The sequence below is a fragment of the Clarias gariepinus genome, chromosome 21 (assembly GCF_024256425.1).
Source record: "Clarias gariepinus isolate MV-2021 ecotype Netherlands chromosome 21, CGAR_prim_01v2, whole genome shotgun sequence".
NCBI lineage: Eukaryota > Metazoa > Chordata > Actinopteri > Siluriformes > Clariidae > Clarias > Clarias gariepinus.
This window is the reverse complement of record NC_071120.1, coordinates 4,984,688-5,010,004: the sequence shown is the minus strand read 5'-3', so window position 1 is coordinate 5,010,004 and position 25,317 is coordinate 4,984,688. Positions and strand designations below refer to the sequence as shown.

Here is a 25,317-nt window from a genome sequence, read left to right as displayed (position 1 = left end):
TGAAGTTCAGAGGAGGATGAATTACAGTATGTGGCTGTTTCTGTCCTCATGGTACTGCCAAAACTCGAATTATCAAAGGGAAATTAATGGAAATTCTTGAAGAAACTGTTTCCATGCACTGGGATCATGATGATGAGACTCAAATGGACCTTACACCAGGACAACACTGTATAGCATACTGCAAAGGAGATACTGCTTCCAAATGTATAGTGAATAGAAAATATGTAGAATGGAAAAAAGAGCAAGATTCATTCTCTACCCCTTATTAAATACACTTTATTTAGAATTTTCTCTATATTAAATGTTTCTCCCATTATTCCATCTTATTGCACATAATTTAATTAAATTGGAACATTATAATTCTTTAACTGTGTACAGTAGACTTATTAAGTTAATAGCGATGTCAAATCTAAATTAACATTATACAATACACAGTATAATTGTAATCAGTTAAATTAAATAAATCATAAAATAAATAATCTCTTTTTCTCTACAGTTCTCTAAGAAGAAAAAGAGGATGAGCTGTGATGAATCGGAGTATACATCTGTTGTGTATTCTACTGTAAGTCAATAACACAGCAGAGTAGGGTAATGTGTGTACATCACATAATATGCAGTGCACAAATCAAATTCTTTATGATGTACCTGACTAAGAAAATATTAGATTTGTAGAAGCTCTGGTCATAAACCTACACTGTGTAGTGGTTGTTAATAATGATGAATGATGAAATCTGTATATACCTAATTGAACTGATTATTTTTATCAAACTTGGAACAAATTCTCAAGTAATTCTAATTAGTTTAATTTGACTTAATGCAGAAATGTGTGTATTGGGTGTGTGTGTGTGTGTGTGTGTGTGTGTGTAAAGCCACATCTCTAAGCAAAAGTATTTGCTGAAACACATGCTTTATTTGCTTATTTAAAGGTCTTCGTCCAGCAATTCACACTAGTGTGAAAGAAAACAGACTCAAATATTTGATATAATTTTTAAATATTTTATATATTTAAGCTGTCTTAATCACATCAGTTGACTGAGTCAAATGTGTTCTGTTAGTTAAATGTCCTACATTAGATATATTGCTATTACAAAAAACTGTAAATTAATTTGCAGCATTAAATTATGAATTGCATCCATAATCTGATTCTGTAAACTCATAATGAGCATTTTAAGGCTTTTTCTATATAATGAATTATGTAAACATTCTCTTTGTGAAAATCATGCCTAGTTCCAAACAGAGTCAAATGAACCAGCAGCAGCAACTGGTCCGGCTGTCTCCCAACCCCTAACTTCAGCATCCCCTGAATCAGCCCCTGCGCTCCCACATGAAGAAGAAGGTGAGCGGCTATTAGTATTAGTTTAATATGCAGTATTACAGAGGACAAATTACGGGTGTGGACATGGTATGGAGTTCAATTGTCTGATTGACTTAAATATATGAGAATGTTAGTCAAAATACCATAAAAGCGCATGATTTTATGTAAATTAATATGAAAAAGTCTCAGCTGTGTTGGGTGCCCTGTCAAGATTCTTTTCATGGGGCCCAAAATCCTTAGCAGCGCCCCTGTGTGTGTGTGTGTGTGTGTGTGTGAATGAAAAAATACACACAGCGGAGGGACAGAGACATAAGGGAAATCTAATACCGTATTGTGTAGTGTCCCTTATTTCGGTGGATTTTTCCGCTACCACAGATCATTTTATCAACTTGTAATAAATTCATTTTGTGAGTATATTAACATGTGCTCTCTCAAAACTTTTTAAATTTTGATTTGAGGGGGCAAGACATTTACTTGTCTTGGCCCCCCATTGAGCCGGCCTTACTTGATAGTTATTTATTTGCATTAGGATATTTTTACATAACTTTTTGGGCATCATTTTCAAAGATAGAATACATAGAAATACTTTCAAGTAAGGCCGGCTCAATGGGGGGCCAACATGTGTTACAACAAACCTGACTGGACTTTCAGAAATTAGTTTATTTTAACCAATAACCTTTATCAGGGGTTAGTTTAAGAATAGGAAACGTAATTAACTAGGATTTTTTTTTTCATATGCAAAGCCACATTTTAAAAATAGCTTTATTCATTGTAATTAAACAATAACTGTTTACACTGTTTTATCTTTTCAAGACTTACTGACCAATTGAACCAAGTGTTCGATTGTCAGTGGGCTTTGCATGTTTTTCTTATGCCTTGATCCTTTGCTTGTATCTTGCTGGTTGTATTGGGAGCGAGAAATCTATTGCTTTTAGTTTTAAATATTACTCTACATTGTCTACAAAAAGATGAAGTTTATGATGAGGTGATATTTATTGTGAAATTTACACAGACACACTTTGAACCAATGTGTCCATCTTTTTTTTGTGAAGATTACGGACCCCTTTAAAATATTGGGAATTCTTGTACCGTCCACACAGATAGCACACTGGTGAAGGGCAAACGCTGAGCCAACAGCAGTGCGTACGTTGGGCCAATGTTGACATCAGTTGTTGGCCCAATATCATTTTGTCCATTGACCCAGAGTTGGCTCATTAGTGGGGCCAAAGTTAGGTTTGCCCAAAGTTGACACATCGTTGGTTCAGTAGATAATGGCAAGGTTGTAATTCGGAAATTAAATTATACCCAGATAGCACACTGCTGAATGACCAACATTGGGCCAACGGCAGTGCATATGTTGGGCCAATGTTGGCATCAGTGGTTGGCCCAATGTCCCAACGATGGCTCATTGATGAGGCCAAAGAAATGTTGGCCCAATTTTGGTTCAATAAATAATGGCAAAGTTAGACTCTTTTCACCATTTATTTATTTTATTTTTGATAAAATGATTACAAACTAAGAAAATATATGCAACCCTTATGATAATAAACTACAAAATAAACAAGTAAGGTGGAACCCACCAAGCACAGGGAAAACATGCAAACTCCATGCACACAAAGAAGAGAATCGAGCCTTATATAGTCAATATATAAAATATATAGTCAATATTTAGGAAACAGACCTATACTTACAAATAGCTAGCAATCCTCAAAAAAAAAACAATGTCTGTCTTTGTACAATAGGCCAAGAATGGGCCAACAGACAAAATGTCATTGCGCCAACCACTGATGCCAATATGGGCCTAATGTATGCACTGCCAATGGCCCAACATTGAGCAGACGTCAGAGCACTGATGTCAAAATTAGCAAGGTTACCAAAATTTTGCCGACGGGCCAACAAAATATCTGGGTTATATTTGGGTTTTGTGGGAGAAAATTCTTCCACCTGTTGATGTTGCTGTTAGATTAAAATATCAATCAGTTAACAAATCATTAACAAAGAGAATTAAAGAAGAATTAAAGAAGATTACGCCACGCAGAGCTGGATGAAGTAAGTCAGGCTTTTATTGCAGCAATAAGAACCCAGATGAGCCAGACTAGCCATGCCTTGGATCAGAACCAAAGCAGTGCCAAGTCTAGACTGAATTCACAGTCAAAATCACGCTCCTTTTATACAGTTTCTGAGAGGGGGGATCTCCAGTCTCCTCCCCTGTACCTTCACCTCGTTTGACCACAGCAAAATTTTAATCCATTATAATCCAGTTTTTATCAATTAATTTTTCCATTAAAATTACATTTCTCTTATTTTGTACCATTATGTCATACACCTCCCTATCTGACTCCTCTCCATGCTCACAACTCTTTCCCTTTATATTTACACCTCGTTATTTGACTTCTTCCTGCGCTTATCTGACTCTTACTATGCTCGAAACTTTTCTCCATTATAATACATCTTCTTTAATAATTATTTGCTATTATCTTTACACTTTTCATATCTTTTTTATAAAAATATAGGGGTGCCGCTTGTTTTCAAGGCTTTTTACTTGTTTTTCTTTGGTATGTTCTTCATTTTTCAAGAGACCAGCCATGGGTAAGCATCTTCTTTACACTATTTTACTTATTTGCCTTATTTTACCCCATTCAATGTTTTTATACATTTTATTCTATTTTATAGCCAACTGCGACTTCTCCATTGATGACTTCATCCCTTTGGATGATTCGGACAGCCAGGGCAGTTCAGACCGTGTTCCTTCTGAGGAATTTTATTTCTGTTGACGCTTTTATCCTGGCCCCTTATGTTTTGTATTTTACATTGGGCTTTTATACTTTGTATTTTATATTATTACCATGTAGATATGCCTTTTTATTCTGTGTCTACTTTTGTTAAAATATTTTATTTACAAGACTAGCTCCGTGTCTCTGATTTTTCCTATTTCTTATCTGCCCGTTCAGTCTGCCCACATGGCCATCTACACACACACACACACACACGCTGTCTCGCAGGGAGATTCCCCTGATTCTTTCAAGTTTAGTTTCAGTGTATAGTTTATTACATAGTTTCCCGTACACCTCGTTAGCCCCTCTTTTTATCTGGTTTCTAGTGCCTTGTGCTTATCTGGTGTCTGTCACCTGATTATTTCTTCTGTCCTTGGGTTTTAGTTGGTTTTTCCAGGATTTTATCCTCCCTGCTTTGCCCTTGGTTTTTTCTATCAGTTGGTTGTTCCTGGTTTATTCTACAGTTCTCAAGAGACAGACCATGTATGAGCATCTCTTTATTTGGTAGATGCACATACTAGTTTATTTTTGTGTCTACTTTTATTAAACTCAGTATTCCTAAAACTGATTGTGTGTCTTTTGGATATTTGTCTATATTCTTACTTAGACATGTATACGTGTATCCAACACTTGTTTCAATCCTTCATTAGGCCAAGTCCGACACCTGGCACCTTATCTTGTCTTATCTGGGTCACTCTAACCATGCCCTTACTGCTATGTTTTACAACCTGTCTGCTTTTCTCACTTAACCTCTATATTATTTCACTAAGATTAATATTATGTTGATTAATATTATTATTTTGTTACATTGCTGCATACACAAATATATTTAATTAAAATATGCTTACATATTTCCCCCTCTGCGACTTTTAAGTCGCATAAAGAAAAACTCTGCGACTTTTCTTATTAATCAATTTTTCTGTCCTTCTTACATTTTTCTGTCCTTCTTACATTTTTCTGTCCTTCTTACATATTACCCCCTCAATCAACGGACCACCCTGAAATTAAGCATTAACGTATACAGTATAATCAGGTGTAAACATATGGTGAGTAAATAAGAAGTAATAATGAGTATGTTGGTTACAAACTTAAGTAAATAGCTGGTAATTAACGGGTATATATGATGGGTATATATGATGAGTTCAGAGGTGGGCGAAAAACCCTCAAGTTTAGCCAATCCAGAGGGAAAATTCCACACCTTGCCAGCATCTTATGCTCGACAGTGTATTCATCACCTGAACTTATCCCTTTGTATATAAAGCAAATATCATACGTATACATTGAAAGACGGGTCGAACATAGAATTAGGGTCCCTGTAGAACAAAGATAGAGAGTCCAGGTTTTCACTTCCCTCGTCCATCATCAGTTTGCGGTCCTCCTTAGTGTAGTCAAGGATGTGTAAGTCTGTACAGGTCAGGAGGAATGATAGCGGTTCGAAAAACAGTTCGTCTCCTCCTTGACAAAGAAGATCTAACCAGTGCCCTGGCGTGGGCAATGCATCCAACATTCATTGTGTGGCGATTGGAGTATCTGTTCATAAAACGTCTTCTCCCAACCGTACCTTAGTTATGGTCTTTGATGCTGTTAGATAGACATGTTCGAATTCAATCGTCCCAAACGGTCCATACCTTTCGCCATGCTCTTTACTGTTTGCAGTAGTGCAGCAGCCAAACTTAAAGTATCTCTCTAGTTGGTATGATGTTGTCTCTAGAAGTCCTCAGTTCTCATCAAGGGAAACCATGTCCCGTGCCTTTGCTGTAACCCACTTAAGGTCCTGAGTCACTACGTCTGCCATGGTGATGAATTTCTTAAGCTGTGTTGGGTAGCGTGGATACCAGTCAACCAGATCATGTCGTAATGCTACCCATATTTCCTGGGGGTCCGTGCCGTAGTCTGCTTCCAGATCTCGGTGCAGATCGTACAGGAGATTTTCTACTGTGGATACGGCCTTGCTTCCCCCTCTGGTACAGGTTCTATAGGGTCCATTCTTGTATCGTCCTTCTCTTCTAGCTTGATTCCACCTTCTTCTGAACACTCGAATAAATACCCAATCACCAGGCAGCACTGTTCTTTTGTCTGTCTCCTCTGCGTCGTTAGCTGGTCTCTGCCTGTTGTCATCAAGCACTGTCGCTCCCTTAACCTGTTGGAAAATAACTTTGTGCATTTCAGATTAGTGTTTTACATAATGATCAAGTTCACTTTGTAGTTATTCGTGAGATGGACCTTTATAGGGTCCTCGAACAAAGGATGTCAGCATTGGTCTGCCAGTAAGCATTTCATACGGTGTTAAATGTGCGTTTTGGTTAGTTTCGCGATCTCATGCACATTAGAGCTAGCGGTAAAGCTTGTGACCAGCTCATACCTGTATCTACACATATTTTAGCCAATTTCATTTTTAAAATGCTGTTCTCTCTCTTTCTACCATCCCCTGAGATTGGGACAATACACACATCCGAATCTATGCTTGATGTTTCTGTATTACCTTGTTTGCAAAGTGCTTTCCGTTATCTGAGCTTAGGGTGTCTGGGATTCCAAATCTTGGTATTACTTCTCTGCACAGGAATTTTACTACAGCAGTTGCATCCTCCTTAGCTGTTGCTACAGCTTCTACCCATCTGCTGAATATATCAACAACCACTAAGATGTATCGTTTATCTTGGAACCTAGGCTCACCGATGTCTACAAAGTCACACATTATGTGTCTAAATGGTCCGTATGGTTCTGGAATATGTTCTATTGGTGATGTAAAGTGCTTTTTATTGTTTAATCTAGCAAAGATGTCGAAGAACTGTGATAGCGTTCGATGAACCATGGGGCCTAAATAGGGTGACCACCATTCCTTTGGATTCTTTTTATCACTTCCCCTCTTGCTACATGATCTTTACCATGAGCTTGTTTTATCAAGGTTATGAGAAAACTTTGTGGAGCAAAACAACGCCCATCTGCACTTTGCCATAAATTAGTGTCATTATTTTTTATTCTGGCTTCCTGTTTATCTGTTTTACTGCTAGTTTCTTTGCTACTTCATCTGCTGCTTCATTTCCATCACTAACAAAAGTACTATCTTTTCTATGTGCTGTACACATTTGACTATGGCTAGACTTGATGGTAGTTTGATTGCATCTAATAGCTCTGCTATTGCTTCTCCATGTACTACTGATGTTCCGTCCGCTCTTTCATAACCTCTTTGTGCCCATATGGGGCCATACAAATGGCATATTCCATATGCGTAAGCTAAATCAGTATATATAGTGCATGCTTTTCCTTCTCCTATCTTACAGGTGCCTGACAAAGCGATCAACTCGGCTAACTGGGTACAAGGTAGTGGCACATGTTCTGCTTGTACTATTCTAAATGCTTTTCCATCTAGAGCTGGTGTTACTATAGCATAGCCTGCTTTATTGCTATCCCCATCTCTAAAACACAACCCATCTACAAAAAATATACAATCTGTATGCGACAGAGGTTGATTCTCTAAATCTTGGCGTGTCTATATATATATATAGTTAACTCAGGTGCAGAAAGTATTACATAATATTCTTTTCTTCTAGCATTTGTAATTACAAACTATGGCTGGTCAGGAGTGCATGTAATAGGTGGGTGGTATACGACTGGATGTCCCATGGTAATTGATGAGACTTGTCAAAAAACAAATGCTGCTGCTCGGTAGCAGGGTGGCATGCCTTTTCCAATATTATCAAGCGCTGTACTATAATAAGCGATTGGTTGCTTGCTAGGACCTTGTTGTTGAGTCAGAACCCCCGTGGCAAAACAGCTACACTCTGAGACATACAGGTGGAATGGCTTATTATACTCTGGACTAGCGAGTGCTGGTGCTGTACAGAGTTCTCTCTTTAGCTGTTCAAAAGCCTCCAGTGCTTCAGGTGTCCATTCTAACACTGCACTATTTTTTTTTTTCTGTTCAGCTGCTTTAACTATTGCTCTCAATGGATCACAAATCCAGTCTCTACTAAATCCTACCTAGAAAAGACAGCATCTCTTTTACAGTCCGTGGTTTAGGGGCTTTTAATATTACTTCTATATGTTCAGGAGATATGTGTCTAGATGTTCCTTTCAATACTCTGCCTAGATATTCTACTTCCAACTTTTCTCTACTAGCTTTGTCCATTTTCACATGTAGTGGAATACTAACAAATGCTAAACATAAATCTATGACAGTGTGCCACCGAGTATCTTCTGGTATATTAGACAGTGGTGTGTGAGGATCAGGCATTACAGGCAATTCTGCTTCTACAATTTTATCTATGGCTCATAAGTCATGCACAAGTCTCTATTATCTAAGTTGGGCTTTCTGACAGGAAATATGGGAGTATTACAAGGACTTTTAGTGGGCATTACTACTCCAGCTTCTAATAACCCATCTATTGTAAGCTTAATACCTGTTATAGCTTGAGGTGTCAGTGGATATTGTCTTTGATGAGGCAATGTTGCATTTGTCTTATTGTTATTAACACTTGTCCTCCAGCCTTAACTAATCCTACCTCTGTGGAATGTCTTGTCCATAGTTTCTCTGGGATTGTTTTCAGCTATTCCTCCTCTATTGCTAATTCTTTTTTTATCTATCCGTCCTGCCATCTTAGTGACATTTGTGTGTGCGATGACAACAGAATGTTACACATCCCCCTCTGAGGGTGTGTTGACAACAGCATGTTCCCATCTATCTCTGTGTGTGTTACCCTCATTCTAATCCTGAAATTTTTTTTTTTTTTTTTTTCTTTCAAAAAAATCTTTGATCTTGTAAAATATGTACAGAAGGATTAGAGGTTTGTTCCCACCTAGTTACTTCAGCTGCTTGCTTGATCATCAGTCATACTGTAGTTCTTTAGATTGTGTTTTCTTCTCTCACTAGCAGAGAAATGTGAGGTGCTGTGTTAGATACTTGATGCCAGTGTTCCAGTTGTTCAGTCAAATGTACAGTAATGGCTGCTCCTGCGGCACCTAAGATTATGTCTCCTAGGTGATAGAGTCTTCCATAACATCGGTCCACAGCTGTGCATATTCTTCATCTTGACTTCCTGTGTCATAATACATGATTTCTGTGCAATGGCAGGGTCACTCTTCTGCAGTCTGGTCATCGTTGCGTGCGTTCTCCACCTCTTGGGTATGTTTAAACGCTGCGTCTTGAAGTGCTCATCCGGTCTTTCCTTTCTGTTCTTTTTATTGCATCTTTTTTAGGTTCAATGATCATGAACCCTTTTACTTTCCTTTTCACTTGTTCCTTCTGAGCTCTTTCGATTATTTTATCCTCCTCGGTTTCTACCTCTTCTGTGTCAGACTTGTGACATGGCGACGAGCAGGATTCTCTGGGACATACGTCTGTGTCTTCCCTTTCTTCCAGGTCTTCTTCTTCTCTTTTTCTTTCCTTCATGGCACATTCCACTTGTTCCATTATTCCTTTGTCAGATATGGCTTGCCATTTATCTCCGGGCCCTTTTCTTTCCCTCAGGTATTGTGTACTTTGTTTTCTCATTCTCTCCAGCTCCTCATTCTCTGTTAGCATGTGTAACTCTGTTTCTTCTTCTTCACTCCATTCTTTTTTGTTGTCACTATCATGCCTGGGAGTTGTTGACTCTTGTCTTGTTTCTTCTGTTTGTCTGGGCATCCACTCAGAGTCAAATGACATCAGTTTTTTTTTTTTTTTTTTTTCTTCCAACACATGTCCTTCACATCCCCATGTTCCTTTATCTTGTTCATGCAGCTCCTGTAGTGGGTACATTCCCCTATTCCTCTGTTGTATGTGTTCCTCAGTGTATGGTGGTGGTCTCTGAGTTTGTCTTCTCTTTTCTTCCCTCATGAGCTTTTTCTTTCCTGTCTTCGCTCCCTCCTGACTCCTGATCCTCTTTCTCTAACTTTGTTTCCTGTTTTTCTTCTTCAGTTTGTCTTCTTTTATCCTTTTCTTATTCTTCCTTTTCAAATCATTTAACAATGACCCTTTTTTTTTTTTTGCTACCCTTTTCTGTAGTTGTGTGTCTGAGCTTTTTTTTTTTTTTTTTACGTCCTTACAACATTCTTCGTTAAAAGTTTCTTGTTTAAGCCATTGCAATTCTCCTGATGTCCCGTCATGCCAATTTATCATACACTTTCTAATATTTTTTCATCTTCTTTATGTTTAGTTATAATTTATGTCTGCAGGTGTCGCTGGCTTTGGCCATGCTTTTTTGTTTTGTTTTTTTGTTTACTGCAGAATGGCTTCCCCATCACACACCTCTGTCTTGATTTATGGTGTAAATTCCTTTGTGCCTCTTCCCTATAGCTCTCTTACTGTGTACTTTTTAGCTGCTACCGATTTATAATAGCTGTTTTTTTCATATATATATATATATACATACACACATACATACATATACACACATACATACACATACACATAAACAGATACACATACATATTTAAGCACTAATATTCCACTGGTGTCAATATCAGAGGCATAACTATCCTGTCAAGGGTCTGAAAAATTATTCTCCCGTCTGGTCCCTCATGTATTAACGCAAATTCACTATTGTTATTAATCACCCACATACGACTCAGCACTACCGGACCTGCCTCTGCTCTTATTAGTCTATATCTTTTTACTTTCCAACCTCCCGCGCCTTCCTCTAAACGCAATATATCAAAATCTGGGTATGCTTGCAGCAGTGAAATGAGCGTTAAACAAGGAAGTGGAGGGGGGTCCACTTATTCCTCCAAATTCCATCGTACTATTTATTACTTTTAAACGAATCTCTCTAAGAACTAACCCAATAAAAATCATTTCTCCATCCTAAAATATGATGTAAGTAATAAAGTGTGTGTTGCCGTCAAGATCTAACACAACAGGTCTTAATGAGAGCCTATGTATCCACTCTCCCTTGTCACACTCTTTTTCTAAAAGTAAATCCTTCTCAGGATTATTCAATAAACATCTATATCTTTCACTCTGATCTGACTCTAAAATTCTAAACTCCCGTTCGCGCTTAGTTAAAACTTCTTCTTCTCTTATCTGCTCATCCCAGTTAATTTCTCTAACTCCACTTATCATGTGATCTCCTCCATTTGTTATATTTAATATTTGTTTTATGTGTAACCTAGGTGCATTTATTACTTTATGCACTATGTTTATTGTTCTTAGTATTGTGTCGTTGACTACACAACACGTAAAGGTACCTTTTATATCTTATTTAAGCTTATCATTAATAACTAATATGTTGCTGCGCATATGTACACTAATCCAAAAATATTATTATTTTATAATACTACTATGCTGGTACATTCAACACCTGTACCAGTTTCGTGTTACAGAGGAAGCTTATGTCACAGTGAGTTCTATGTCTAACGGCGCGTACCATAACCACACGTTTTCTTTAATACTATAAATATTATATGTATCACTTATATGCTTTTATCTTATACGCTATTATTTAAACTTATTATTATGTATTTCTTATATTTATTAAAATCAGGGGCGTTTCTAGGATCTTCCGTTAAAGGGGGCTCAGCCCCCATAGATGTTTAACACATATTTGGCTTGTTCATAATCAGTACTCAAATAAGTCTTCCTGATCACACATGCACGCACACACACTGTTTACTGTATAAACCTTTTTTTTAATGTACAGGTACAATTAGAAAAATGTAACCAGAAAACAGCATATAACTTTAAACTTACATTGATTAGCAAAATAAATAAACCTATGAGGCTGGACAATGGAATAAACTGTGTGGTGCCAATTGTGTCAAACATTTATCTGTTAATCATTTTCAATGTTATCATTCTTTTTTTGTTGTTGTTTCTATTCATTAAAAAGTAACTTTTTCTAAATCAAAGTGACAAAAACCCTACTCTAACACTAATAAATGTATTTTACGATTTGGGACATTTTTTAATACAATACATTTATTACAAAAATGATTTTTCTCTCTCTGTAAATCCCACTGCTATGCAGTTAAAGCGAGTGCACTGAATGCTATCTGTCAGTATTTTTAATCATTTATGTGCATAACTCTATGGTAGTTAATGCCATATGCACTGTGCAATGTTTTATATAGACTGGTAGGTTTTCCAATTGAAACAGTAACGGCATGATCGTTTTATAAAGTAGAATATAGGTTCATAGAGTGTGTATTAAGGGCTTCATTTTCACTAGAGGAAACAGCTGGTGTGATGAGGGTGAACACAGCGAAGATTTAACTGATTAATCCATCATGATATTTAGTAAACTGTATTTATGAAAAAGGACTGAACTGATGCAGATATAACAATTTATGGAAAAAACACACACTTGACTTAATCCTCCCTCTGTGATGGCAAATTAAAGACCCGCTGAAAGACGCGAAGGAGCCGAAGTCTGTCACCGCTTTCATATCAAATTTAAAGGGGACGATGGGCGACCAGCAATGTGTGTAAATTTTATAGAGAATTTTTAGGGGGGCTGAGTACAAATGTTGGCCTAGCGACGCCTATGCTAATAATTATAGCAAGTCAGAAAATCCAAAAAGGTGTTTTTGAATTCTTCTATCTTCTCATTAAGTTATCTCTAATATCGTATCACTTACTATATTCTTACACATACACATAAGTTCAGGACTGTGCACATAAATTTAATGCACGCACACTTTTAAAGGACACTCACAGATACAAAAGACACACAGCACAAACGTTTTTCTACTTTTCACAACAGTTTTTAACAATTTGAGTACTCAAAACAACATCAACATCAAGTAAAACCTTTTATCACACAACACAACCTGGGCCCAGAAAACTTCAATACCACCTGTAGGAATTTTCAAATAGCAATCTCCTTTCGTTCCCCAGCGATACCTCATATATATGGGTTCTAGCCCTAGGGAACGTGATTGCAGCACTGTTCCTAGCGATACCTCACACAAGTGGGTTCTAGCCCTAGGACTCGAGATACAGCACAACCACCTACAGGACTTTTTCACAATAACCACCTGTTCAGCGCCGCGTCTTAGAAACACCTCGCTTTTTAATGAGTTCTATACCTAGCGGCTTATTACAGGACTTTTTCCACCTGCCACGTCTGAGGATTTGCTTCCGTCCTCTACCTAGTGATCTGCAGGACTTTAAACCATCTGGGTCCAGCCCCACCTGTTGGCGAATCCTCGTGTACGGGCTCTAGCCCCAACACGGTGGCGTTACGTCAGATATCTTATACCATATATCAAAACGGACCATCTGGGTCCAGCCCCACTTGTTGGCGATTCCTCATATACGGGCTCTAGCCCCAACACAGTGGCGTTACCTCAGATGTCACAGAACACAAAAAATAATAAAGAGAATATAAACAACAAAAATCAGAAAACAAAAACTTTCAGAGATCTCCCAGTTCTTTGTTACTTCATCCAGTCTTTTTATATTAAAATAAATGTAGCGCTTATTTTATCAATATTAGCAACATTCAACAAAATGTGTTCAATATACCTTAGGAGTTACTCCCTCCAGCCGGAAACACGCACACTAACAGACCATGAACTTCTAATGCAGAAATTTGATCAAACAGGTTTTCTGCTTACCTTTTCTATGCCGGCACAAGTTAATGGTCTGTCGGCCCGCGGTGGTCCCAGGTCCCCAGAGGGGTCACCCCTCAACGGCAATCACGTCGGGGTCACCAATAAATGTGGGAGAAAATTCTTCCACCTGTTGATGTTGCTGTTAGATTAAAATATCAATCAGTTAACAAATCATTAACAAAGAGAATTAAAGAAGAATTAAAGAAGATTACGCCACGCAGAGCTGGATGAAGTAAGTCAGGCTTTTATTGCAGCAATAAGAACCCAGATGAGCCAGACTAGCCATGCCTTGGATCAGAACCAAAGCAGTGCCAAGTCTAGACTGAATTCACAGTCAAAATCACGCTCCTTTTATACAGTTTCTGAGAGGGGGGATCTCCAGTCTCCTCCCCTGTACCTTCACCTCGTTTGACCACAGCAAAATTTTAATCCATTATAATCCAATTAATTTTTCCATTAAAATTACATTTCTCTTATTTTGTACCATTATGTCATACACCTCGCTATCTGACTCCTCTCCATGCTCACAACTCTTTCCCTTTATATTTACACCTCGTTATTTGACTTCTTCCTGCGCTTATCTGACTCTTACTATGCTCGAAACTTCTCTCCATTATAATACATCTTCTTTAATAATTATTTGCTATTATCTTTACACTTTTCATATTTTTTTTATAAAAATATAGGGGTGCCGCTTGTTTTCAAGGCTTTTTCCTTGTTTTTCTTTGGTATGTTCTTCATTTTTCAAGAGACCAGCCATGGGTAAGCATCTCCTTTACACTATTTTACTTATTTGCCTTATTTTACCCTATTCAATGTTTTTATACATTTTATTCTATTTTATAGCCAACTGCGACTTCTCCATTGATGACTTCATCCCTTTGGATGATTCGGACAGCCAGGGCAGTTCAGACCGTGTTCCTTCTGAGGAATTTTATTTCTGTTGACGCTTTTACCCTGGCCCCTTATGTTTTGTATTTTACATTGGGCTTTTATACTTTGTATTTTATATTATTACCATGTAGATATGCCTTTTTATTCTGTGTCTACTTTTGTTAAAATATTTTATTTACAAGACTAGCTCCGTGTCTCTGATTTTTCCTATTTCTTATCTGCCCGTTCAGTCTGCCCACATGGCCATCTACACACACACACACACACACACACGCTGTCTCGCAGGGAGATTCCCCTGATTCTTTCAAGTTTAGTTTCAGTGTATAGTTTATTACATAGTTTCCCGTACACCTCGTTAGCCCCTCTTTTTATCTGGTTTCTAGTGCCTTGTGCTTATCTGGTGTCTGTCACCTGATTATTTCTTCTGTCCTTGGGTTTTAGTTGGTTTTTCCAGGATTTTATCCTCCCTGCTTTGCCCTTGGTTTTTTCTATCAGTTGGTTGTTCCTGGTTTATTCTACAGTTCTCAAGAGACAGACCATGTATGAGCATGTCTTTATTTGGTAGATGCACATACTAGTTTATTTTTGTGTCTACTTTTATTAAACTCAGTATTCCTAAAACTGATTGTGTGGATATTTGTCTATATTCTTACTTAGACATGTATACGTGTATCCAACACTTGTTTCAATCCTTCATTAGGCCAAGTCCGACACCTGGCACCTTATCTTGTCTTACCTGGGTCACTCTAACCATGCCCTTACTGCTATGTTTTACAACCTGTCTGCTTTTCTCACTTAACCTCTATATTATTTCACTAAGATGAATATTATGTTGATTAATATTATTATTTTGTTACATTGCTGCATACACAAATATATTTAATTAAAATATGCTTACAGTTTATTATTGCTTATTTGTTTGTTTGAATGTTTGCATGCTTATTTACATAACTTTTACTTTTTTGCAGTTATATTAACAAAGAGTTATTAGGAAAAGCCTCAGCGGTGCTTAATTAGCATATATCACATTACTAATTAATAGTATTATTATTATTTGGTTTTTGAAAATTGGAACATGGTAAATGATATGCATTTACAGATTTGATTATTATAAGATTGCAACACATGTTGGGTGGATAGTCATATGCTTCACAATGTTTTTTTTTTTTCAAGGTGACTCACTAGCAGTTAAAATGCAACAGGAAGCAACATGTGGTTTGTTAGTGTTAAGAGAGTTGCTACAAATGAAGAGGTGCATGTGCAATTACAAGGAATTTAAAGGGAATCTAAGCAGTTATGAGTCACCAGCCACCAAAACAACACACAGAGCATTTTCTATGATCTCATAAAGTATTGTGTGTAACAATCTTGCCCAGCTAATTTTAAGTGTAAGTGGTGACTGAATATACATTATGTGGATGAGGATACTTATTCATGGATGCCTTTTCTCCTATGCTGTGTAGCATTATTAGTTTTTCCTTTGCTACTACTATTTTCAATAATTTAACATATGTATGTATGTTATAGTATGTATCAGTCTATGGAACTATACTATAGTACATGGAATTTGGTACTGATGTATCAAAGTCTGTACCATAGTAGAAGTGTGTACCATATTGTGGTATGTGTCATTGTACCATAGTACAAATATGTACCATAGTCAGTGTTGAGCTAGATATTTATAAAAGTAATAGGTTATTGTTATTAGTTACTATATAAAGTAACTTGTTACTTTTGTGTTACTTTTACATTTGCTATCATTTTCAGAACAGGGGGATTGGATGGCAGTGATACCTATTGGAGGCCACTAAAACATTTAACCAGAGCATGGTTAAAGGAAGGAAGAAAGAAAAATGATTTGATCCACTCCAATGCTTTCTCTGTAGCTACATCCATGGGATCCAAATGTCTTTTTCAGCATATTACTGACTTCCATGAAAGCCAGTCTGTCCAGTTTCTCCTGATGCAGATGACATACTGTATGGCCACAATATTCAGCCTTGTTTGACTCATTGATGATCTAAGCCATGTTGTAAGCTTTCTCTACACATTAGAACTCTTTTCAGGAGGCAACAATGACCAGCAAAGAGACCTCACATCTCTGATTGTAACATGTATAATGCCCTGGGCAAACTCCCTTTCAGCACCACAGAAGAAGCAGAAGAAATGACCCTTCTGTTGCAACATTATTGTTGTTTTTCAGACATTTAGAACAGGAACAAAATGAACCTCCAATTCTACGCATATGCACCGCAAAAGACTCAATATATCACAAAGGGGACAAAATATCAGCATAATGTCTTTTAAGGTTGCGTATAGTATTGGTAATTCACAGGGTCATCTCTGGACCACAATACAATCACAGAAAACCTTTATGATGACACATCACTAAAAGTTAGTAAGATCAGTAATGTGTTATTTAGGTTGTAATCATGGGCGTCGCTAGGCCATTTTTTTTGGGGGGGGGGGGGTCTTTAGCCCCCCTAACATTTCTACTCAGCCCCCCTAAAAATTCTCCATAAACATCACACAAATTGGTGATCGCCCTCGGCGCCCTCTCAGGCACATTAACACTGTGTTCCCAACATTGATTCAAGTCATTGCATCAGAAACTACTTTTTTTTTAATTTATATTTATAAAATTTTTTTATGTCTGCCAGTTTCAACAAAAAGCAGCAGTATTGTCAAAGAATTAACAGATAAATGTTTGACATTATTGGCACCCACACAGTTTATTCCATTGTCTAGCCTCATAGGTGTGTTATTTATATTGCTAATGAATGTTAGTTTGAAGTTATATGCTGTTTTCTGGTTACATTTTTCTGATTGCACCTGTACATAGAAAAAGGTTTATACGGTAAACACCGTGTGTAATAAAGAAGACTCATTTGAGTACTGATTCTGAACAAGTCAAATATGTTTTAAACATCTATGGCCTCTGGTTGTAATGGTTTTGCTGCCAGCTACATATGTGTAAAATTATATCCTGTGTTCTGTAAGCTAGCAACATGTTAAGGCAGGTTAACAAACATAAGTATTATACTGGCCTATTTCAGTCCATCCATACATATAGAGTGATACATAGCTGCATACCTTCATCTTTAGCCTATTTCCCTTCTTTTCTTTCCTTTATTCTAAACTGTGCGTCTAATGGCTTTGATGTTTTTAAATGTATTTATTAATATTATATATTTTTTTGTTTAATTTGACTAACACCAGAACATTGATCCACCCCCAATTAGGAATCATAACTAAACCATTTCACCATAGGGGCATGTAGACTGGTTTTATATTATTTTTATCGATTTTACACAAACCAGAAAAAGTGTACCATGTCCGTGAGACTATATAATGTATGGTCACAATATCATGACTGATCTGTTTATTCTGAAGCATTTTATAGTGGGATTGATTACTAATTGCATCAGTGTACAAACTTTCTCCTCACTCTTCCCTGCATTTGGGCTTCATGTAGCGAGACCTGAGGTGGTTTCCACCTCACCGCCCCTCTCCTTCTTATACACTTACTGAGAGACCTTCTTATGCTGCTGGTCTCTTAAACTAGAATCAGGCCACTAGCCACACAGTGACATGAAAACTGTAACATGCAAAAGAGGAATAGAAAACCAATTACAAAAATCTCACCAACATTCCCTTTTTTTTTGCCACCTCTGGGCACCTTTGTCCATGTCACCCATATCTAAATCCTCCTCTGCTTATTATAGAGCTGTTGCTCACATAATAGTTTTATTTTTTTTATGAGCAGCACCCTCTAATTTTTTCTTGCCTGACAGGTGTAGCAACAAGCTTCACCTGTCACTCACATTTGAATACGTCTTGTGTGGAAACTGTTTTTCTGCCGTGTCATGGTGCTCACATGGGTTGTATTAAGCAGCAGCCAAAAAAATAAATATCAAGTGATGGACAGAAAAAGCACAGGATCTGCACAGGTGCTTCACACATGATTCTAGTTAAAGTAACAGAAAAGTAATAAACATTTGTGTTTACTCTCTCTTCTATATCAGTACGTAAGTGTCATGGTACTGTTACAAATGTTGCAGTTCTACTGTATGTGCAGGTAAGCTACCTTTGTAGTCTTCTTCTTCTTTGTCTTTCGGCTGTTCCCTTTCAGGGGTCGCCACAGCGAATCATTTGCCTCCATCTAACCCTATCCTCTGCATCCTCTTGTCTCACACCAACTAACTTCATGTCCTCTCTCACTGCATCCATAAATCTCCTCTTTGGTCTTCCTCTAGACCTCCTGCCTGGCAGTTCCAACCTCAGCATCCTTCTACCGATATACTCACCATCTCTCCTCTGAACATGTCCAAACCACCTCAATCTGGCCTCTCTGACTTTATCTCCAAAACATCTAACGTGGGTTGTCCTTCTGATGAACTCATTCTTGATCCTATCCATCCTTGTCACTCCCAAAGAGAACCTCAACATCTTCAGCTCTGCTACCTCCAACTCTGCCTCCTGTCTTTTCTTCAGCGCCACTGTCTCTAAGCCGTAGAGCATTGCTGGTCTGACCACTGTCCTGTACACCTTTCCTTTCATTCTCGCTGATACTCTTTTATCGCACAACACACCTGACACTTTTCTCCACCCATTCCAACCTGCCTGTACCCGCCTCTTCACCTCCTTTGAACACTCTCCATTGCTCTGGACCGTTGACCCTAAGTACTTAAAATCCTGCACCTTCTTTACCTCTGCTCCCTGTAGCCTCACCGATCCTCCTGGGTCCCTCTCATTTACACACATGTATTCCGTCTTGCTGCGGCTAACCTTCATTCCTCTGCTTTCCAGAGCATACCTCCACCTATCCAAATTTTCCTCCACCTGTTCCCTGCTCTCGCTACAGAGCACAATGTCATCTGCAAACATCATAGTCCATGGAGACTCCTGTCTTACCTCATCTGTCATCCTGTCCATCACCAGAGCAAACAAAAAGGGGCTTAGAGCCGATCCTTGATGCAGACCCACCTCCACCTTGAACTCTTCTGTCACCCCTACAGCACATCTCACCACTGTCTTACAGCTCTCATACATGTCCTGCACCACTCTAACATACTTCTCTGCCACTCCAGACTTCCTCATACAATACCACAGCTCCTCTCTTGGCACCCTGTCATACGCTTTCTCTAAATCTAAAAAGACACAATGCAACTCCCTGTTACCTTCTCTGTACTTCTCCGCCAGCATCCTCAAAGCAAATACTGCATCTGATGTACTCTTTTTAGGCATAAAACCATATTGCTGCTCACAAATGCTCACCTCTGCCCTTAACCTAGCTTCCACTACTCACAGCTTCATTGTCTGGCTCATTAGCTTTATACCTCTATAATTGCCACAGCTTTGCACATCTCCATTGTTCTTAAAAATTGGCACCAATACACTTCTCCTCCATTCCTTTGGAATCCTCTCACTTTCCAAGATTTTGTTAAACAAACTTGTCAGAAACTCTACTGCCACCTCTCTTAAGCACTTCCATACCTCCACAGGTATGTCATCAGGACCACCAGTCTTTCCACTCTTCATCCTCTTCAACGCCCTTCTCACCTCACTTCTACTAATATTTGCTACTTCCTGTTCCACAACAGTCACCTCTTCTACTCTTTGTTCTCTTTCGTTTTCCTCATTCATCAACTCCTTAAAGTACTCCTTTCATCTTCCCATCACCCTCCTGGCATCTGTCAGTACATTTCCATCTCTATCTTTAATCACTCTAACCTGCTGCACATCCTTCCCATCTCTATCTCTCTGCCTTGCCAACCTGTACAGATCCCCCTCTCCCTCCTTACTGTAGTACCATGGTACAATTTCTTATGTGATTCATATGCAGCTCTGATTTTACCTTGACCTGCCATCTGATTTAATTTTCATTTGCGGCTCTAGTGGTAACTAATTTAACATGTTTGTATTTTACTAAAAACCCAGAGTCCCCACCCTCTACAAATGTATTTTATATTCCTAACTGTAATACCAGAACACAACGGTCAATGATAGAGTTAGTGCGTGTCTGGCTTCACTTACATATAGTGTTGCCTAACACTCGAAAGTATCTAAAGCATGCTGGAGATGTCACTAGATGTCCCTAAATGAGTCACACAGTAATTTGCATTGCATTGATGCTAAGTATTTGCAAAAAAAAAAAAAAAAAACAGCAGATAGAGATGGTGGTTTGCACAGAGCAATCAAAATCAGGTCATTTCTGTCTGTACGGGGCTGTTTCTTTGCAGGTAAACTTGATAAATAAGATCATTGCACACTGGTTAATTACACTGTGTCTGAAGGTTTTAAATTCCAATTTGACATCCATGTTTTATGGGTAAAATGGCATAATATTGAGTATTTATACACTAGTTCACCAATATAAGAGTCATGCCTTTGTCATGAAAACATGACATTAAAATATTGAGATTGTGTGGTTCTGGAGCACTGCTCCGTCATTAGTGTTCTATTGTTGTTTAACGTATTAACAGACATACTCTGCAGTACCACTACACTGCAGTCACACTCAGACATACAGTACTGGTTTCCCAGAGTTCACTGTTGTGTGTCTGCTGGATGGAGAGCAGTTTACAGTGGGGCAAAAAAGGATTCAGTCAGCCACCAATTGTGCAAGTCGCTTAAAAAGATGAAGGAGGCCTGTAATTTTCATCATACAGTAGGTATAGGTCAACTATGAGAGACAAAATAAGAAAAAAAAAATCCAGAAAATCACATTGTAGGATTTTTAATGAATTAATTGGTAAACTCCTCGGTAAAATAAGTATTTCTATTATGATCAAATATTTCTATTTAGATTAAATATTTCTATTGTGCATGGGAAGATTACAGCATCTGCCAGTGACTGATCTTACTTAATAAAGAGCTCATACTTATACATCTACGTTTGCAAAAAACTTTACTTTAAATCAAACGTTGGGCTGCTTTAGTCTATGACAAAGATTACCTTTATATGCATTATCTTATCAAAGGATGTTTTGTAGAAGATAATACAAGATAACACACATATTGCGCGAAGCATAACCATGAATCATAGCTGGCAAACCATTGTTTCTTCAGTACTTAACACTTTGTCCAGGAAGCAATTCGCCCTAACTGGATATACATTTAAAAATAATATTGTGCCGAGCTGTTAACTGATCCAGAAATCCACTGCTTGCATCAAATTCATTATGGATATGAAACTCTTATGAAAAATAAGAGTATGCCCTTAAATAGAAAAGTGTTTGATCCACATTTGTTTGAATTTAATTTAACCAGTTCATATCTTTTAGCCATTTTCTACGATTTTTTTGCTCCTCTGTTCAACTAAATTAACGTTTAATGTTTAACATCCTAACCAAATGTATTTTTTTTTTTTTTGCAGTATCTCGACTTTATTACTCACTGAATGCGACCCTTATTGACCGGCCGCCACTGTGTGCAAACAAGCCTAAAGGCCATAACTGACATGAAAGGAAAAACTAACCATATCACATTCCTATGATTGTGTGATGTCTATATTTAAAATATTTTATTCTAGAAAGAACAATACCATTCAAAAGTTTGGATACATTATCTGATTCAATTTTTTTTGTGATTTATTTTCTACATTCTCGAACACTACTGAGAATTTTAAAACTATGAAATAACACATGTTATTATGTGATTAAGACACAAAGGTTGTTGTTCTGGAATGCATCTAACATCAAATGTTAAGGAGATTATTACATATTTTGGGCACATTCAGCATTGTTTTGGTGGACTTTAACACAATTAATATGAAAAAGCTGCTTCCAAAATATCAACAGCACATTACTTTCCCCACCAGAGGAAACCAAACTCTGGACCACTGTTATACTCCTTTGAGAGCCTGCTATAAACCTTTCCCTCGGCCCGATTTCAGAAAATCAGCCCACTGCTCAATTCTATTGTTGCCAGCATATATACAAAAAAAAAGTGAAAAGACGATAAACCTGTTTTCAGAGACATTCAAAAGTGGACCAAAGCGACTGTTGAGGTGTTAATATACTGCTTTAAAACAACTGATTCGCAGATGTTTGATGATACAGCTGATGGCAACATTAATAAATACACTGACTATATAGGCTAGTAAGTGCATTGAAGACATTGTTCCTAAACCCACTGTCCACTTCTACCCTAAACAAAAGCCTTGGGTGAATCAGACGATCCGCACTAAGCTAAAAGCAGGGACATCTGTCTTCAATTTGGGGAACCCTGGTGACTACAAAGCTGCCATGTATGACATCAGCAAGGCCATCAGAGATGCCAAGAGAGAGTACAAGGGGCAGGGGAGTCAACTCACCACAGTCAAAATCCAAGGCACCTGCGGAGTGGAATTCGTTGCGTTCGTTAGCGCGTCATGGTCCTGTCACGTCAACATTGAGGTGAAAAAGGCCCAGCAGCATCTCTACCAACTCAGACGCTTGAGAGACTTCAGACTACCATCCAAGGTGCTTAGGAACTTTTACTTCTGCACTATAGAGCACATCATGATGGGAAATATTACAACCTGGTTTAGGAACAGCACCATGCAGGACAGACGAGTTTTACAGAGGGTGGTGTGATCAGCTGAACGCATCATCCACACCGAGTTCCCTGACCTGCACTCTACAGTATCTACAGCAAGTGGTGCTGGACCAAAGCCAGGAAGATCGTGAAGCACTTCAACCACCCCAACAATGGACTAAACTCTCTGTTGCAGTCAGGAAATCGCTTTCGTTCCCTGAAGGCCAACACAGAGAGACTGAGGAGAAGCTTCTTCTCACAGGCGATAAGGTCTTTCAATCAGAACACCACATTTCTGGACAGCAGCACATTCAGGCACATTCTCACACACGCTGGACATTTTTATTTTATTTCACTCCGTGTGCAAATTTAATTTAATTCTATTCTCTTAAATTCTACTACAATGCAGTTATTTTTCAGTGTACAAATCCATTTTTTTCAATGTACATAATGTGTATATTTATATTTACAACAAAACCTTACAGCTAAGGTTTTCTATAGATTTTTATAATTTACTATATTGTATAGCTTTTAAGTTTTTATATTTTATATATAAAATATAATATTTATATATAATATATATATATTTTTTAAATATATTTTTGTTCTATTTTCAATAGCTATGTTTTCCTATAGCTAAATCTTTCTATGTTCTATTTCTTATTTTATTCCATAAGTTATTTTTTATTTTAACCTTTTTTATTTTAAGGTCACAGGTGGCGTATAAGCATTGCACTGCATATAGTACTGTGTATGACTGTGTACGTGACAAATAAAATTTTAATTTGGAACAAAATTTGAATTTATGATGTACTGTAATTGGGTTGATGGCAAGGTCCTTGGAGTGGCCAATTTGTGAACGCAGTTAGCCTAATGTCTTTGGACTGTGGGAGGAGAAAGGAGTCCCCGGAGGAAACTCACCAACCCACTGTCACCTTGCACCTCCAGGTTCCGGATTCAATTCCCACCCCGGGGTCTGTGTGCATGGCGTCTGCAGGTTTTTTGGAAACATGAGATTTTCAAAACTGTCACAATTTTATCAATGTTCACAAAGTGTGGTCATTTTATGATTATTATTTTTTTTCCCTGTTGTTCCTGTAATATATAGTAAGTTAAGACTATAAAGTTGTGAAGAAATCCATATTAATATTTAATATTGATGTTTTGTTACAGCTACTAAAGACTAAAGTAATGAGCACAGATTTTTTTTCACCACCCATAATTTTCCTCCTCACCCATGTCCTTACCCATAAAAATATGCTTCACCGTGTTTGTGTGTGTGTGTGTGTGTGTGTGTGTGTGTGTGTGAGAGAGAGAGAGAGAGAGAGAGAGCGTACCTGATTGTACTGTATATATGAGTTGCTGGAATACCAGAGAGAAATCAAATCAAAAGGTTAATCCATAAGGTCTCTTAGGCCCTCTAGTGGCAGTGAATGGGGAAGAAAAACTTCTACACCACAAATTATTATTATTAAATACAATTTAATTAAATGTTATTTATATAGCACTTTTACCAATGGTCATTGTCTTAAAGCAGCTTCACAAAAATGAAATAAATTTTTAAAAAGGAAAATTTATTGAAGTGTGTATGTGTGAGAAAAATGTTGAAAAAATATTGAGAACAGCAGAGGTCCTAAAACTGACCTTTGTGGGACCCCATATTTTACTGGCATTACACCAGATGGTTCTCCATTTAGATCTACAAAATGGTATCTATCAGACAGGTATGATCTAAACCATTTTAATGCCTGTCCCTGAATACCTATGTGATTTTGTAAGCGATCTATGAGAATATTATGATCTATAGTGTCGAATGCAGCACTAAGATCAAGTAAGACTAGTATTGAGATGCGGCCTTGGTCCAAAGCTAAAAACAAGTCATTTGCAATCTTGACTAGTGCAGTTCCTATACTATGACGGGGCCTGAAACCTGACTGAAATTCTTCAAGGATATTGTTTTCCTGCAAGAATGTGCATATTTGAGCTGATACTACCTTTTCTAATATTTTTTATATAAACGGAAGGTTTGAAATCGGTCTATAATTTGTTATTTCATTCGGGTCTAAATTAGATTTTTTAAGAAGAGGATTTAATCTAATATAATGTAATCTGTTGTAACATACCACTGGCCGCCAGCAGAGGGAAGCAGAGGTGCACAGTGAGCGAGCAGCGAGACACTCAGATCAGCAGCACTCACTAGTCAGGAATTACGGTGGCCCAAAAGCGCAAATCATCTTTCCCGTATATGTGTTTTCCCCCTTATAAATGTCCTTTTTTCCTTCG

At 37.7% G+C, this 25,317-nt stretch overlaps 1 protein-coding gene across 3 annotated transcripts in view; it reads left to right on the top strand.

The window, feature by feature from the left end:
* The window catches only part of LOC128509423 (uncharacterized), a 28,383-nt gene extending 13,100 nt beyond the window's left edge, over nt 1-15,283 (top strand). For 2 of the 3 annotated variants that reach the window (XM_053481165.1, XM_053481164.1), the window contains 4 exons: nt 497-562; nt 1,228-1,336; nt 14,307-14,382; nt 14,467-15,283. In XM_053481165.1, coding sequence (XP_053337140.1) covers nt 497-562; nt 1,228-1,336; nt 14,307-14,382; nt 14,467-14,488 — 273 coding nt within the window. In that variant the 3' untranslated portion in view covers nt 14,489-15,283. Of the gene's footprint in view, nt 1-496; nt 563-1,227; nt 1,498-14,306; nt 14,383-14,466 lie in introns of those variants that run through there. The other variant, XM_053481166.1, reaches the window with a different exon arrangement.
* Nucleotides 15,284-25,317: the final 10,034 nt, after the last annotated feature.